This window comes from Amblyraja radiata, chromosome 5 (genome assembly GCF_010909765.2).
Source record: "Amblyraja radiata isolate CabotCenter1 chromosome 5, sAmbRad1.1.pri, whole genome shotgun sequence".
Taxonomy (NCBI): domain Eukaryota; kingdom Metazoa; phylum Chordata; class Chondrichthyes; order Rajiformes; family Rajidae; genus Amblyraja; species Amblyraja radiata.
Genome location: NC_045960.1, coordinates 92,877,579 through 92,893,335, shown reverse-complemented (window position 1 = coordinate 92,893,335; position 15,757 = coordinate 92,877,579). Strand labels below are relative to the sequence as shown.

The following is a 15,757-nucleotide window of genomic DNA, read 5'->3' as shown; positions in this document are numbered from 1 at the left end:
CGACCATGAGGTTGCGTAATTTGCGTGCCAAGGACACGTAAGTGGGACAGGCCCTTAACCTGAACTGTTTGCAAGTCAGAAATGGACAGAACCATTGTCACGGAAGAGGGAGCAGGCATGGGAAGAGATCTCATCAGCTGGCCTTGCTAACCGAGTGAGTGAGTTAGCTCAGTGCTCCCAGCTCTGCTCAGCTTTATCCAGCCACCAGTCGCTGTGACTCGGGAGGGGTAGGCGGCGAAGGCACATGAAAATGCCACGTAACCACCCAGCAAGTGATGCCTAGAACCCTATTGCAGCTGTCAAATCCACCCTGCCAGTCTCCTGAACACTTGCATGTATATACAGTGCCCTCCATAATGTTTGGGACAATGACCCATCATTTATTTATTTGCCTCTGTACTCCACAATTTGAGATTTGTAATAGAAGAAAAATCACATGTGGTTAAAGTGCACATTGTCAGATTTTATTAATTTATTTTATTATTTTTATACTTTTTGGTTTCACCATGTAGAAATTACAGCTGTGTTTATACATAGTTCCCCCATTTCAGGGCACCATAATGTTTGGGACACATGGCTTCACAGGCGTTTGTATTGCTCAGGTGTGTTTGATTGCCTCCTTAATGCAGGTATAAGAAAGCTCTCAGCATCTAGTCTTTCCCCCAGTCTTTTCAGCACCTTTGGAAACTTTTATTGCTGTTTATCAACATGATAAACACAAAGTTGTGCCAATGAAAGTCAAAGAAGCCATTATGAGACTGTAAAGAAAACCGTTAGAGACATCAGCCAAACCTTAGGCTTACCAAAATTAACTATTTGGAGCATCATTAAGAAGAAAGAGAGCACTGGTGAGCTTACTAATTGCAAATGGACTGGCAGGCCAAGGAAGACCTCCACAGCTGATGACAGAAGAAATCTTTCTATAATAAAGAAATATCCCAAACACCTGTCCGACAGATCTGAAACACACTTCAGGTGTGGATTTGTCAATGACCGCTGTCCGCAGAAGACTTCATGAACAGAAATACAGAGGCCACTGGTTAGCTGCAAAAATAAGATGGCCAGGTTACAGTTTGCCAAGAAATACTTAAAAGAGCAACCACAGTTCTGGAAAAAGGTCTTGTGGACAGATGAGACGAAGATTAACATATCAGAGTGATGGCCAGAGCAAAGTATGGAGGAGAGAAGGAACTGCCCAAGATCCAAAGCATACCACCTCATCGAGGATGTAACTAGTAGAGTGGATAAGGGAGAACCAGTGGATGTGTTATATCTGGACTTTCAGAAGGCTTTCGACAAGGTCCCACATAAGAGATTAGTATACAAACTTAAAGCACACGGTATTGGGGGTTCAGTATTGATGTGGATAGAGAACTGGCTAGCAAACGGGAAGCAAAGAGTAAGAGTAAACGGGTCCTTTTCAGAATGGCAGGCAGTGACTAGTGGGGTACCGCAAGGCTCAGTGCTGGGACCCCAGCTATTTACAATATATATTTATTTGAACGAGGGAATTGAATGCAACATCTCCAAGTTTGCGGATGACACAAAACTGGGGGGCAGTGTTAGCTGTGAGGAGGATGCTAGGAGGCTGCAAGGTGACTTGGATAGGCTGGGTGAGTGGGCAAATGCATGGCAGATGCAGTATAATGTGGATAAATGTGAGGTTATCCACTTTGGTGGCAAAAACAGGAAAGTAGACTATTATCTAAATGGTGGCCGATTAGGAAAAGGGGAGATGCAACGAGACCTGGGTGTCATGATACACTAGTCATTGAAAGTAGGCAGGTACATAAAAAAGCTGGAGAAACTCAGCGGGTGCAGCAGGATCTATGGAGCGAAGGAAATGGGCAACGTTTCGGGCCAAAACCCTTCTTCAGATTGAAAGTAGGCATGCAGGTGCAGCAGGCAGTGAAGAAAGTGAATGGTATGTTAGCATTCATAGCAAAAGGATTTGAGTATAGGAGCAGGGAGGTTCTACTGCAGTTGTACAGGGTATTGGTGAGACCACACCTGGAGTATTGTGTACAGTTTTGGTCTCCAAATCTGATGAAAGACATTCTTGCCATAGAGGGAGTACAGAGAAGGTTCACCAGACTGATTCCTGGGATGTCAGGACTTTCATATGAAGAAAGACTGGATAGATTCGGCTTGTACTCGCTAGAATTTAGAAAATTGAGGGGGGATCTTATAGCAACTTACAAAATTCTTAAGGGGTTGGACAGGCTAGATGCAGGAAGATTGTTCCCGATGGTGGGGAAGTCCAGGACAAGGGGTAACAGTTTAAGAATAAAGGGGAAATCCTTTAGGACCGAGATGAGAAAAACATTTTTCACACAGAGTGGTGAATCTCTGGAACTCTCTGCCACAGAAGGTAGTTGAGGCCAGTTCATTGGCTATATTTAAGAGGGAGTTAGATGTGGCCCTTGTGGCTAAAGGGATCAGGGGGTATGGAGAGAAGGCAGGTACAGGATACTGAGTTGGATGATCAGCCATGATCATATTGAATGGCCGAATGGCCTACTCCTGCACCTATTTTCTATGTTTCTATCTGTGAAACAAGGTGGTGGGGGTATTATGGCCTGGACATGTATGGCTGCTGAAGGTACTGGCTTTCTTATCGTCAATGATGATACTACTGCTGATGGTAGTAGCATAATGAGTTCTGAAGTGTATAGACACATCCTATCTGCTCAAGTTCAAACAAATGCCTCAAAACTCATTGGCTGGCAAGACAATGATCCCAAACAAACTGCTAAAGTATCAAAGCTAAATAATTGTCAATTCTTGAGTGGCCAAGTCAATCACCCGATCTGAACCCAATTGAGCATGCCTTTTATATGCTGAAGAGAAAACTGAAGGGGACTAGCCCCCAAAACAAGCATAAGCTATAGATGGCTGTAATACAGGCCTGGCAGAGCATCACAAGAGAAGACACCCAGCAACTGGTGATGTCCATGAATCGCAGACTTCAAGCATTCATTGCATGCAAAGGATATGCAACAAAATACTAAACATGACCCCAACCAATCTGTAAGTCATCATAATATTGCTCTACTGGGCAGGTTTCTAATGTCTGGCAGTTAGTTATTCCCACTTCCCCATTTTGTCATGTCCACAAAGCCGTTGCTGTTTTGAGACCTTGCGTAAAGTGGTTGGTCTGCCATGTTTCTGCTTTGCCACAACACCACACTTCAAAATGTCTTCTCTGTCTGCGGTGGAGCGTATCTGGGGTAATCTGAGGTGTTGAAAGATGTTAATTCAATGTATTTATTTTTCTTTACTGGCACTCAGAGGGGGTCTTTGATAATTTTTATTTTTCATACAAAATTAAGTTACAGCTCGCTCTTGAATAGTGATGTTCCCTGGGTGAATTTGTGGCCCCAAACAAGATATTGTAAGATGGGGTATTACACTCTTGATCACAAATACGGCAGGTTTGTCAAATCTATTCCTTCACTATGTTCTTTCAGATATTGTAGAGCTGGATTTGTCCAAGAACCTGTTTGCATCTTGGGAAAAAGTAGCACAAATTACTCGACACTTAAGGAACCTGGAACATCTTGACCTCAGGTATAGTATCAATGTAGGTTATTGAAGAATGTTAAATGGGTTTTCGGAGATTAAGAATGCCTTGCTTTTGACATATGATTGCAATCATAGAATGTGGAAGTGGGTCATGAAATAACTTGATCTTGCATTTACAGTCATCTCTTCCTGATGAGTAGGAAGTGCCATTAACGTTACAAAACGGGAGTTATCCTTCCGTTATTGCTTGGATTGTGAATGTGTCTTTCAAGTAAAATATGAAACGTGAATATGTTTGCAATGTAAATATCTGTGTTTGGGTGAATAGGTAAATTACTTTGGATTATGTAATTGATCTGTGCAACTGGATCAGCATGTGCTGCATTTTCTTTGTTCCTTAAATGATCGATAAGGATTCCCCAGCCACCCTCCAGTGCAGACCCGTGTAGCTTTTCTGTTCAATAACCTTATATGTGTTTTTTTTATTTCACACCAGTCAAAACAAGTTGTTGCTCCTTTCTAATCCAGTCTCACTGTCTGATGCTTTTGCCAACCTGAAGGCCTTGGCCATTCAATACAACGGACTGACGTGGGCCCAGGTAACACAGTTGCTGTTTCTTTCATGAACTAATTGAAGGGATGTGGCACAAGGCTAACTCTGATCTCATCGCAGGTTCTGGAATGTGCCCCAATGTGGCCTGTGCTTGAAAGAGCCCACCTAGCATCTAACGCCATTTCGGTATTGGAAAGGTAATGCTAATTCTTCTGCATCTTATAATTCCCAGAGATTCACAGCAGTGATGGGTCCGGATCATAAACAGGCAGTTTGTTCCCTGACTAACTCATCTCTTACATTGGCCGACATCTGGAGCACAGTGGAACAGAAGATAACTGGACTGAATGAATCTATGATTTTCTGATCAAATATTTTAGACAGGGCTTCAAGTCATATTTCTCTCCATTAACTCTAGATTTTAGATCGATTCTTCCCTGTGGGTTTATCATAAATGATGTTCAAATTGATTTTATTGTTATATGCACATGTATATTGGGATAGGCACAATGACAATCTTGCAGCAGCATTACAGGCACAGACTTGGACATCACGTGAAAACATAAAATACACACACTTTCTGCAAGATAGTAAAAGAAAGACATTAATGTAAATCACAATTAGAAAACAAGTCCATGTTAGTGCAAAAGGTGGTCAGTAGTGTTCTGTGCCGAAGTAGGATTAAGGTGATTCGAGAACCTGATGGCTGTTCCTGAACACAGTGGTGTGGGACTTCAAGTTTTTGTACTTCCTGCCTGACGATTGCAGCAAGGGGGCATGACCTGAATGGTGGGGGTCCTTGTTCTTAGACCCTGCCTTCTTGAGGCAGCACCGTGTGTAAATACGTTCAACGGTGGGGAGGGCTGTGTCTGTGATGGACCAGGGTGAGTCCACCACTCTGCAGCCTCTTGCGTTCCTGTGCATTGGAACTGCCTTACCAGGCCATGATGCAACCAGTCAGGATACTTTCTACAGTGCATCCATAGATGTTTGTTAGATTATTCTTTGACATGCCAAATCTTTCTCATGCTCTCCAGAAGTAGAGGCGCTGGTGCGCCATCTTCATGATTACATCCATGGGCTGGGCCCAGGATATCTCATCTGAGATGTTAACACCCAGAAATTTGAAACTGGTAACACTCTCCAACATTTCAGTGCACAATCTACAAACATTTACTGTTTTGATTATTTAATCTTTTGAAGCCTGTGGTCCCAGTTTAATGCAAAATTGATTTCTGGGTTTTCTGGCCTTTTTCCCCCCCATCCTCCTAACCACCCACTCGTTGATCTTATTCTGTCGGATTTGACCTTTGACTGAACAGTCAAAATGTGTTGAATTATGGTGCCGTGCAACACAGAAACTTGCCCATGCCGACCAAGATGCCCCAATGAATTATGAGGTCAGTTTGCATTTGAAAGCTCAAGGGAAGATCTAGTAGCGTTACTTAAGATGATTAGCGAGTATGTTGAGAGAAACAATTTCCTTTGGACTATGGGACATGATAAAATCGCAGTTAGTGTGAGCAGGGGTGATGTAAGGAAGCATTTGTTCACAGATTGAAGTGAAATCTGGGGCTTAACCCCCAGAAATCTGAGGTTGGAGGTGAATGGTAAAATGTCAAAACTCAAGATAGAAAAATGTTCACAAAATATTGAAATTTTGGGAACAGAGACAGGCCAATGAAATTACAGAACAGCCATGATCAGATTGAAGATAGAAGCAAAAAGCTGGAGTAACTCAGCGGGACAGGCAGCATCTCTGGAGAGAAGGAATGGGTGACGTTTCGTGTCAAGACCCTTCTTCAGACTGAAAGTCACGGGATAGGGAAACGAGAGATATAGACGATGATGTAGAGAAATATAGAACAATGAAAGAACGATATGCAAAAAAGTAACGATGATAAAGGAAACATGCCATTGTTAGATGTTTGTTGGGTGAAAACGAGAAGATGGTATGACTTAGGTGGGGGAGGGATGGGGAGAGAGGGTTCCATTCCTCCCCCATATTATGTTTACCAATCAGTCAGTATGCGTAAAATTACTTTAAGATGTTTAATTTTTTTTTAAAGCTCCTTGCTGTTCTTTACCTAAACTTGACTTGTTTTATTGAAGTGTGCTTGAGTATGTGCGTGCATGTTAATGAGCCGTACCTTCTGCATCATTTTGATCATTCTGTGCCTTATTTCCAGGCCTGTCGGGGTTCTGCAGAACTTGACATTACTGGACCTCAGCTCCAATCTGCTGGCAGGTGCAGATCAACTGGTACACATTGCGTATTTGCCAAGGTTAGAGGCTGCTCTTTGTGCTGCAGCTCCAGATTCAACTGTAACCCAATTTCCTCTTTACTTTCAGTGTAACCTTTATTGACACTGTTGCTTCCCTCATCACATAAGTGTAATTCCGCTTCCCTCAATTAACTTTCTTTAGTAATATCACTTTAAAGCATTACATTTTTTTTTTGGTAAATGACTCCCTTTATCCTTATCCTTTGGTTTTTCATTGCATTTATCACTGGTACTTTCAAAGAGATGGATTTTGCTGTATCCAAAATTAGCTGCAATAATTCTTGCATTACCACCGTTGCTGCTAGAAAAATACTTTGAGATATCCTGGATTTTGAAAAGCACCAGAGAAATGCAAGTTTTTTTTTTCTCTGTGTCTTCCTTTGTCTATTTCCCTGCACTTAGATCCCTTTTGTTCTAATAACAATGCAAATTCCTGTGATGTGTGCAATATGGGATCTGCATCACAATCCTGTTTATGTAAATCTGATTTTATCCATCATAGTTTTGTTATTGCTTTTTTATTGTCACAAATACTGAGAAACAAAGGGTAATTTTTGTTTTGCATGCTCCAGTCAAATCATGCCATACGTGAGGACCAAAGATACTCTATGATCTTTGGTGAGGACAATCAAACTAGACACAAGTGCAGCAGATAGTGCAAAGAATAAAATGAGCAGAGTACAAAATGCCCAATAGCTACAGCGAAAGTGCAGATAATAATAAAGTGTGAGGGCTGTAATGAAGTAGGTTGGGACATTGGGACTTAGTTTCTGACACGTCTGCTCAGTAGTTTGACAACATTGAATAAGAAACTGTTCCTGTTGGCACATGCTTTCAAACTGTTGTATCTTCTGCCTGACTGGGGGAAGAAGGAATGACCGGGATGTAAGTGGTCCTTGATTATGTTGGTATACTTGTCTGTGGCAGCATGGTGTATATGCAGTCGATTGGTGGTGGGGGTTGGGTTGTGGGGAGGGAAGAGAGCTGGTTTGTGGGATGAGCTGGGCTACCTTCACAACTTTTGGCCATTTCATGCAGTCTTGGGGAAGAGCATTTGCCAAACCAAGCTGTGATGCATCCCAATAGGATGCTTTCTATGCTGCATCTATAGAAATCGGTAAGAGTCAAATGGGTCGTGCTGAATTTCTCCAGTCTTGTAGAGGCTTTGATGTGCTATAGTATCAATGTCTGGGAGGTTGAAGGCCTCCACCATCTCTACTTCAACACCATATATGCTGACTGCAGAGTGTACACCATCCTTTTCCTGAAGTCAATATCTAGCTCCTTTGTTTTGATGACATTGAGGGAGAGGTTGTTGCCTGCACATGTTACTAAGGTCTCTATCTTCTATTGTATAATTTAGTTCCATGTACCAAATTCATCTTGTGTCATTGCAGGTTGGAACAACTCATATTGTCAAATACTGGGTTAACTTCATTGTATTTTGAAGATATTCAACCAGGTATGTGAAATTTTAACGTAAATAATCAATATATTAGAGGATTTGTTTTCTTAATCCTCTTGCTCTATCACTCACCACAACATGTGGCAGCAAACTCTGAAATCTATCTTGAATGGCTGCCATTCCAAGGGCCTTTTATCACACTGTATGACTCCAAGTATTAGAAACCATGACACATCTGAATGAATCATTAACATGCTGTGAAAGGTGCAGAAAATAGTCTCTGATGCTAACTGATTCATTTAGAGTGACAGTGTGGAAATAGGCTATTTGGCCCACCAAGTCCACGCCGAGCATCGATCACCTGTTCACACTAGTTCTATGTTATCCCACTTTCGCATCCACTCCCTACACACAAGGGGCAATTTTACAGAGGGCCAATTAACTTACAAACCTACACCTTTAAATGTAGGAGGAAATCAGAGCACTAGGAGGAAATCCATGCGGTCACAGGGAGAACTTGCACCCTCCACACAGCCAGCATCCAAGGAAAGGATCGAACCCTGGTCTCTGGTGCTGTGAAGCTCTACCAGTTATGCCACTGTGCCACCCGTAATGATGCATGAAGCCTGTTTATTCTATATGGTGAAGTGTTCTGAGGACTAGCCCCAAGGATGAATATATTAACACTGGAAAATGATATGGTGTAGAATGCCACCTGGGCTCTGAGGATCTCAGAAGAAAATATACAAGCTCTAGACTTTTAATTGTTAGGGTAATCTGATCAAACTATCAAAATATTGAGGGAACTAATGGCATAAATAGAAAGTATTATTTGGTACGACTAGGAATTGGGGGGGGGGGGGGCACAGATCACAAATCTCTAATGAACTCCGAAATCACACGGTACAAGATGTTGAGGTTCTGTGAAAATGATACGCTATTATTAATTTCTGAAATTAATTATCAAAAATCTTCCGAAGTTTGTGCCCACATTTCAGGTTTGTTGTCCTCTGCAAAGAATTGTGTTGGTTGTAAAAATGGACTCTCTTTGCCATCCTCTAAGTCTAAACTGTGAACGGATAATTAAATAGTTTTAAAACTTGGGTCATATGGATGTTGTTCATGTGATTTTACAATTTCTTCAGATGAAATGGTGAAACAATTGCAGTACGTTTAAACAGCTGCTTCAGGCTGGTCATGCTTTATCTGCATTTGCATCATGCAAAATAATGCAAAGTAGGCAGGAGATTCTCTTCCTGAATGCTGGGCTGTGATTTCTGTAGCTGTAGCTTCATACTTGCCAATATGTTGATTGACTTAAAGGGCAGAGGGGAGTGCTTGGCTCCCACAGCACAGACAGTGAAGGGGAGTGAATACTCCATGGGTCATGAGAATCCCATAGGATATCAATCCAAGAGTTTTACTGGAGCTCCAGTCTCCATTTGTCAGGACTGGCATGAGAAGGAATAAAAATTTGATTCTAAGAGCAACATATGATTCCTCGGCCTTTCTCCCAGTCAGTATAACTGTCTCAGTTTTACCCTTTCCCACACCATTTCTCCACTTTGCTCTCATTTGATCATTGAGCTCTCCTATCTCACCGGCATCTCTGTATCAAATTGGAGTTCATCTTCCACCTTGTGCCTAGCCTCCCCTGTTTCCCCCACAATCTGCTGCAACCGAGTGGTTTGAAATCTGGCACCTAATGCAATGGTGGCTGGAGTTTATGTTGTGAGAACTCTTGTCCACAGCCCAAGGGAATATTTAGTTCCTCCAGTGCAAATGGGGAGCAAGCTGGCACGAGATCCAAGCTGCTTATTGACATTACAGATCAGATCATTTGAACTGTTAGGTGTCCTGTAGTTGGCTTTCAGGATTATTTAATTAATGTTTGGAATGCGTTATTTTGTGTTTTCACTCAGCTCTTTCTGTTCTCTGTCAGATGGTAAAACTGCAATGTTTCCCAAATTAGCATTCCTGGCTATCGACAAGAACCGAATATCAGAGGTAAATGTATATCTGTAAACTTCACTCAGTAAAGTAACACAAGGACTGGATGAATATCTGTCCATTTGTTTTTGCTTTACTCAATTTACTTCGGAATGTTAATATTGTCTACTTGCAAATTGTTGAAAGTCGTTTAGAAATAACATAAATCGCTTGATGTGTAACATATACATTTTTGTAAGAGATTCTACTGTTATATTCTTAATCCACTGTAGTGGATTCTCTCTTCTCTCTGCTGCTTGGTTCAATCTGGACTTGGTTCTGCAGACTGGAAAGCAACTATTTTAGTAATGTTCCTCGAATACAGTGTGGCTCCAGAGGATCAGCAAACTAGCAGTTCTTTGCAGAGGGATAAGGGTACTAATTACAGACCAGTCAGCATTAACAACTGTCATTAATTTATGGGTAAAAGCTCTGATGGATATTACCTTCTGTCCGTCTAAAAAGATGATTTATAATCCAGAATAGCCAGTGTGGTTGTGTTATGGAAATGGAACGTTCAATTAAAGATTGACTTTATCTCCTCAAGATCATTCAATGAGAGCATAGCATTTGATATACTCTTTTTAAAATGTGACAAACACTCTGGACCTTGGATCTAGCTGCAAAACTACCCATGTTACTGACCTTCTGGACAAAACCCAGCTCCAATAACACACAGGGCCCACCTTGGCTCTGACGACATTCCACGCTTTTAGCGTGGATCCACATTCCACATTCCAACTGAGCTTGGTGCCAAATAATCGTATTTGGATCATCGGGCTTTATTGGCTCTGACATACCTTACCAAGGATGAAGATCGTTTCTATGACAATAAAAACACCAAAGTGGGCCTCATTAGGGGTACTCTGCACTGTTCCAGTCACACATCAACCTTGAGGCAACAGAAAGAGTGAGGGGGCAACATGAGGATTTTGCAAATGCGGGGAAACTTTGATTATGAATAAAGGGCGGTCGCAGTGGCACGGTGGCAGAGTTGCTGCCTGACAGCAAATGCAACGCCGGAGACCCGGGTTCGATCCCGACTACGGGTGCTGTCTGTACGGAGTTTGTACGTTCTCCCCGTGACCTGTGTGGGTTTTCTCCGAGATCTTCGGTTTCCTCCCACACCAAATCCATACAAGTTTATTGGTTTGGTAAATGTACAAATTGTCTCTAATGGGTGTAGGAGAGGGTGTAGTGTAATGTGCGGGAATCGCTGGTCAGCGCGGACCCGGTGGGCCAAAGGGCCTGTTTCCGCGCTGTATCTCTAAACTAAATTAAACTAAACTAAAATAGAGGTTAACTAGGAAGACCTGGTTTCCTTTGGACGGGGTAAGCGGAAAAGACTTATCTACCTTAGCAGGGAGGCCAATAATACGAGTATATAGATTTAAGGTAAAAAGATGAGATGAGAAATGTTTTAGCCACTCCTCAAGTGGTGAACATCTGGAAGTCACTAACGGAAAAGACAGTAACCAAGAGAAGGTGTACTTTATCAATGCGTGCATTTTGGCACTAGCCAGTAAATGGAATCATAAGTGATTGGAGTAGAATTAGGCCATTCGGCCCATCAAGTCTACTCCGCCATTCAATCATGGCTGATCTATCTCTCCATCCTAACCCCATTCTCCTGCCTTCTCCCCATAACCCATGACACCTGTACTAATCAAGAATCTATCTATCTGTCTTTAAAATGTCAATTTATTTGCCTTCTGTGGCAATTAATTCCACAGATTCACCACCCTCTGACTAATGAAATTTCTCCTCATCTCTTTCCTAAAAGAATGTCCTTTAATTCTGAGGCTATGACTTCTGGTCTTAGACTCTCCCACTAGTGGAAACATCCTCTCCACATCCACTCTATCCTAGCCTTTCACTATTCTGTATGTCTCAATGAGGTCCCCCCTCATTCTTCTAAACTCCAGCGAGTACAGGCCCAGTGCCGACAAACACTCATCACAGGTTAACCTACTCTTTCCTGGGATCATTCTTGTAAACCTCCTCTGGGCCCTCTACAGAGCCAGCATGTCCTTCCTCAGATGTAGTGCCCAAAATTACTCTCAATATTCCAAATCCGGCGTTACTAGCGCCTTATGGAGCCTCAGCATTACATCCCTGTTTTTGTATACAAGCCCCTTGAAATAAATGCTAGCATTGTTTGCAGTGGAAATAAGCTTATGGAGCCTGCCACCAACACCGTGACTGGGTGCCTGGTTCCTGGGCTTCGGTTTCTTTATCAACTACCTGCTGCCCACAGGCTGACACACCTCTGGCACTAAGCTGTTTGTGGTCTGCCTGTTCTGGTCTAGTCGCTGGAGTACAGAGACTTGCAGCCCTTGTGCTCCTCCGTGAAAATTATAGTCGAACCACTTCCTCTTCAATCTGCCAGCACACCCATGGATTGGGGATCTGAAATGTTACTCATCTATTTAATATTAGATAATTCCCCAAGTAGCTGTCATTGCTACTTATACACTTTCTGCTCTACACATTTGGTAATTGGGAGTTGTCCAGGTTCGCTTTAGTTTGGGGGATGGGGAGCAGTGCTTTACTTAAGATCCTAAAGCTGTAGTGCTAATGCAGTTTGGCCTTTCCCTTCCCTCTGCTGCTTGGCTCAGTCTGGACTTGCCTCCTTAGATTGCACCAGCCTGCAGTTCATTAGGACCCGACTAATCCCTGCCTATCCATAATGTTCCGCAGTAGACTGCGGCTGCATTCCTGATGGATCACTCTTTTCCAGCCCAGTAAACTAAAGCTTTTAGCTGTCTGAGGATAGGCACAAGCTGTATGCTTTTAGCTCCGGTTATTGTTAACAAGGCAATAAGAGCATTAGTGATTCCCAGAATTGCACTCTCATCGCTAAATGTTTATCCTTCCATCCGTTTATTCACAACATCTTAGTGTTCTCTCAATGGGAGAATATGTTTTATTGCTTGTGGCAGTTCAACAGCATCTTCCATTTATAATGCAATAAAATGTCTCCAGAGCACATATAAACAATGTGACACTGAGTCAAAGGACAAGACCTATTAATGCAAGGGGTTGACTTTAATGAAGAGCGAAAGGTTTAAGAAACATCAGCATAACACCCAATGGAAGTGCAGCATTTAAGAGATTTAATTCACATCTGATATTTTCCAAAAAGCTGTACCATTACTGATGCTAGCTTTTTACTCCTGATATAGATTGACCATATTTAACATTTTTAGCTGCCACAGGGGTTTTTGCACTGTGTATCAGGATGATCAGTCAGTTACATAACCACAATACTGCCATTCCCTTTATTGCATAGCTTCTTGTTAATAGAAAAGGTAATGACAATATCATCGAAAATGTTCTCCTTTTGTGTTTTGAAGTTTTCAACGGTGAACGAATTAAACAAGTTACAGAACTTGGAACAACTGAAATTTAGTGACTATGCAATGGTGGAATGTGAGAAGAATGCAAAGACTGTGCGGCAGCTTATCATCGCAAAGCTAGGAGGCCTGAAAGTATTAAACAGGACAGAAGTAAGTGCTTTTACGTAGAATCTCATGAAATGTATGCCACAGAAAACAGACATCAGCCCAACAAGCTGGTGTTTATAAAGCATGCAAGCAATTTTCCATCCCCATTTCATTTAATATTAATAAATCTCTCCATTTGCAGTTTCTCCTTAAATGTACTTGAGCTGTTCACATCGACTGTTGTAGTCTATTCCATCAGCTCATCCCTGTGAGTTTCTCCTGAATTCCAAATTGATTTCAATGTACACCACATCTATTCTATAAAGCTTTCTGAAATTTAAAAAGTAGCCAGGCAACTTGATAAGGCTGCGTTTGTTTTCTAAAAAAAAGTGTTTGTTAGGGATATAGTTCTAAAGCAATAAGTTATGCAAAGGCTGGCTGAAAGGTTATAGGCACCACGCCTTAGCAAAGGGTACAGAACTTATGAGCATTGTGAAGAGATTTATTAAAATTGATGAGGGACTGTGTGGGAAATGAAGGTTCTGTTCACAATTCTCTGTCAAGTTTGTAATATATAAAAATTCTTCCATGATATCTATGCTGTTGGACTGTAGGCTACCCAGGTGGAATATGAGATGCTGTTTCATTTGTGTGTCATGTCAACTCCCTGCCCATTCCCACACTGACCTCTCTCTCCTTGGCCTTTTACACTACCACAGTGAAGCCAAATGCAAATTAATTCTATCCTGTCCTCATAGTTCTCACACTTCCTTTCATGAGATAATATCTTGGTGCACTCTTGATCTTTGAGATACCTAGCTTGGGCTCTGATACCTAAGGAAGTTCAACTCAATTTACAATTAAAACATTTAGAAGCAAAGGCAGATGCTGTAAATTTGAATGAAAGGTGGAAAAAGCTGGATACACTCAGCAGGTCAGACAGCAACAAGTTTTTGTTTGGCCTCACTGGTAGTGGAAAGGCCCAGGAGAGAGAGGCAGGTCAGTATGGGAATGGGAAGGGAGTTGAAATGACACGCAAACAGAATGATAACATTGCACATCAGGGATCTTAATCAGCTTTGTTTGTTTGAAAAGTCCTGAATTAAAACATCAAGTGTTTCTCTTTCTGCAGATATTGCCTGCTGGCTGAGATTTTCTTGTATTTGTTTTTCTTGATTTTTCTTGAATTTATACCTGTATAGTTTAAAGATTAATACCAAGTGAAGACGGTCTGATTTATTTATACCCAATGATTATCGCTGCAATTATATTGATTTAATAGCCCTGTCAATCCTGCCCAGTTAAAACTTCCTTTATTGCGACCTGATAGTGTTTGTCTGAGAACTCTTGACCACACTGAATTAATTCCAGATATAAAAAAGAGGCATGTATTACCCTGGAACATAATTCATCACAGAATGATTGCTGCTATTAATCCTCTCCTGCCTGTACACTTGGACATCCACTCCATTTCCACCTATATATGGCACCACTTGATGTTATTTGGCTGTTGCATGTTTTTTTTTACAATTACTTGTTTGAATATCTGTTCCAGTTCAGTGGCCAGTGAAATCGTTTAGGAAAGTTGTTGGCAATACCTTTATACATTTTTGAATGCATAAGCCTCCATTTAATTCATGTGTTCTATTTTTCTGTTCTTATTTCTACTACAGTACGTTTGATTCATAGAACATAGGAAAGTACAGCACAGGAACAGGCCTTTTGGCCTACAATGTCTATGCCAAACATAATGCCAAGATAAATTAATCGCATCAGCCTGCATGTGATCTATATCGCTGCATATCCAAGTGCCTGAGTAAACATCTCTAAAACACCACTATCGTATCTACCACCACGTGTAATTAATAAAAACTTGCCCCCCTCACCTTAAAGCTATGCTCTCTAGTCTTTTGACATTTCCACTCTGGGGAAAAAGGTTCTTCTGCCCGTCTATCCTACTATCACTTCACTCATGTTTGAATCTTGGTATAGATTTCAACTGACGAGAGAAAGGGAGCAGAACTAGACTATCGCAAGAAGTTTGGGAAGGACTGGCTCAAGGCTGGAGGGAGTCGTGATCCTGCAAAAAACACACCTGATAAGGAATTCTGTGCCGAACATCCCAGATATCAAGTACTCATAGAGAGTGAGTAAATGGTTAAAAGTACTTGCAATGTGTCAGGTCAGTCTCTCCTCTTCCCTGATTACATTTAAAGTTAGTGATTGGTCTTCAATGAGCTGGTGAAACTTATGAAGCCAGGCAAACATTTCCAGACTGAGATGATAATACTTTTATTGGTAAATGTATTAAGGAAAGCAGAACAAAGTTGTTTTGTTACAGTTGTACTCAACATTGTTGAGGCCACATTGGAGTATTGTGTTCCGTTTTAAGATGGAAAGAGTGCAGAGAAGATTTACGAGGATATTGCCAGGACTTGTGGGTCTGAGCTATCGTGAGATGTGGGACAGGCCATGACTTAATTCCTTGGAGAGTAGGAGGATGAGGGATGATCCTATAGAGATTTATAAGATCATGGGGGGAGGAGATGCACAA

General features: G+C 41.7%; 1 protein-coding gene across 3 annotated transcripts in view; it reads left to right on the top strand.

Annotated features, from left to right (window-relative positions):
- The window catches only part of tbce (tubulin folding cofactor E), a 48,550-nt gene that overhangs the window by 23,373 nt on the left and 9,420 nt on the right, over positions 1–15,757 (top strand). For all 3 annotated transcript variants that reach the window (XM_033021761.1, XM_033021762.1, XM_033021760.1), the window contains exons 6-13: positions 3,471–3,570; positions 4,022–4,124; positions 4,199–4,275; positions 6,268–6,363; positions 7,761–7,825; positions 9,711–9,775; positions 13,114–13,266; positions 15,196–15,349. In XM_033021761.1, coding sequence (XP_032877652.1) covers positions 3,471–3,570; positions 4,022–4,124; positions 4,199–4,275; positions 6,268–6,363; positions 7,761–7,825; positions 9,711–9,775; positions 13,114–13,266; positions 15,196–15,349 — 813 coding nt within the window. The remainder of the gene's footprint in view (positions 1–3,470; positions 3,571–4,021; positions 4,125–4,198; positions 4,276–6,267; positions 6,364–7,760; positions 7,826–9,710; positions 9,776–13,113; positions 13,267–15,195; positions 15,350–15,757) is intronic.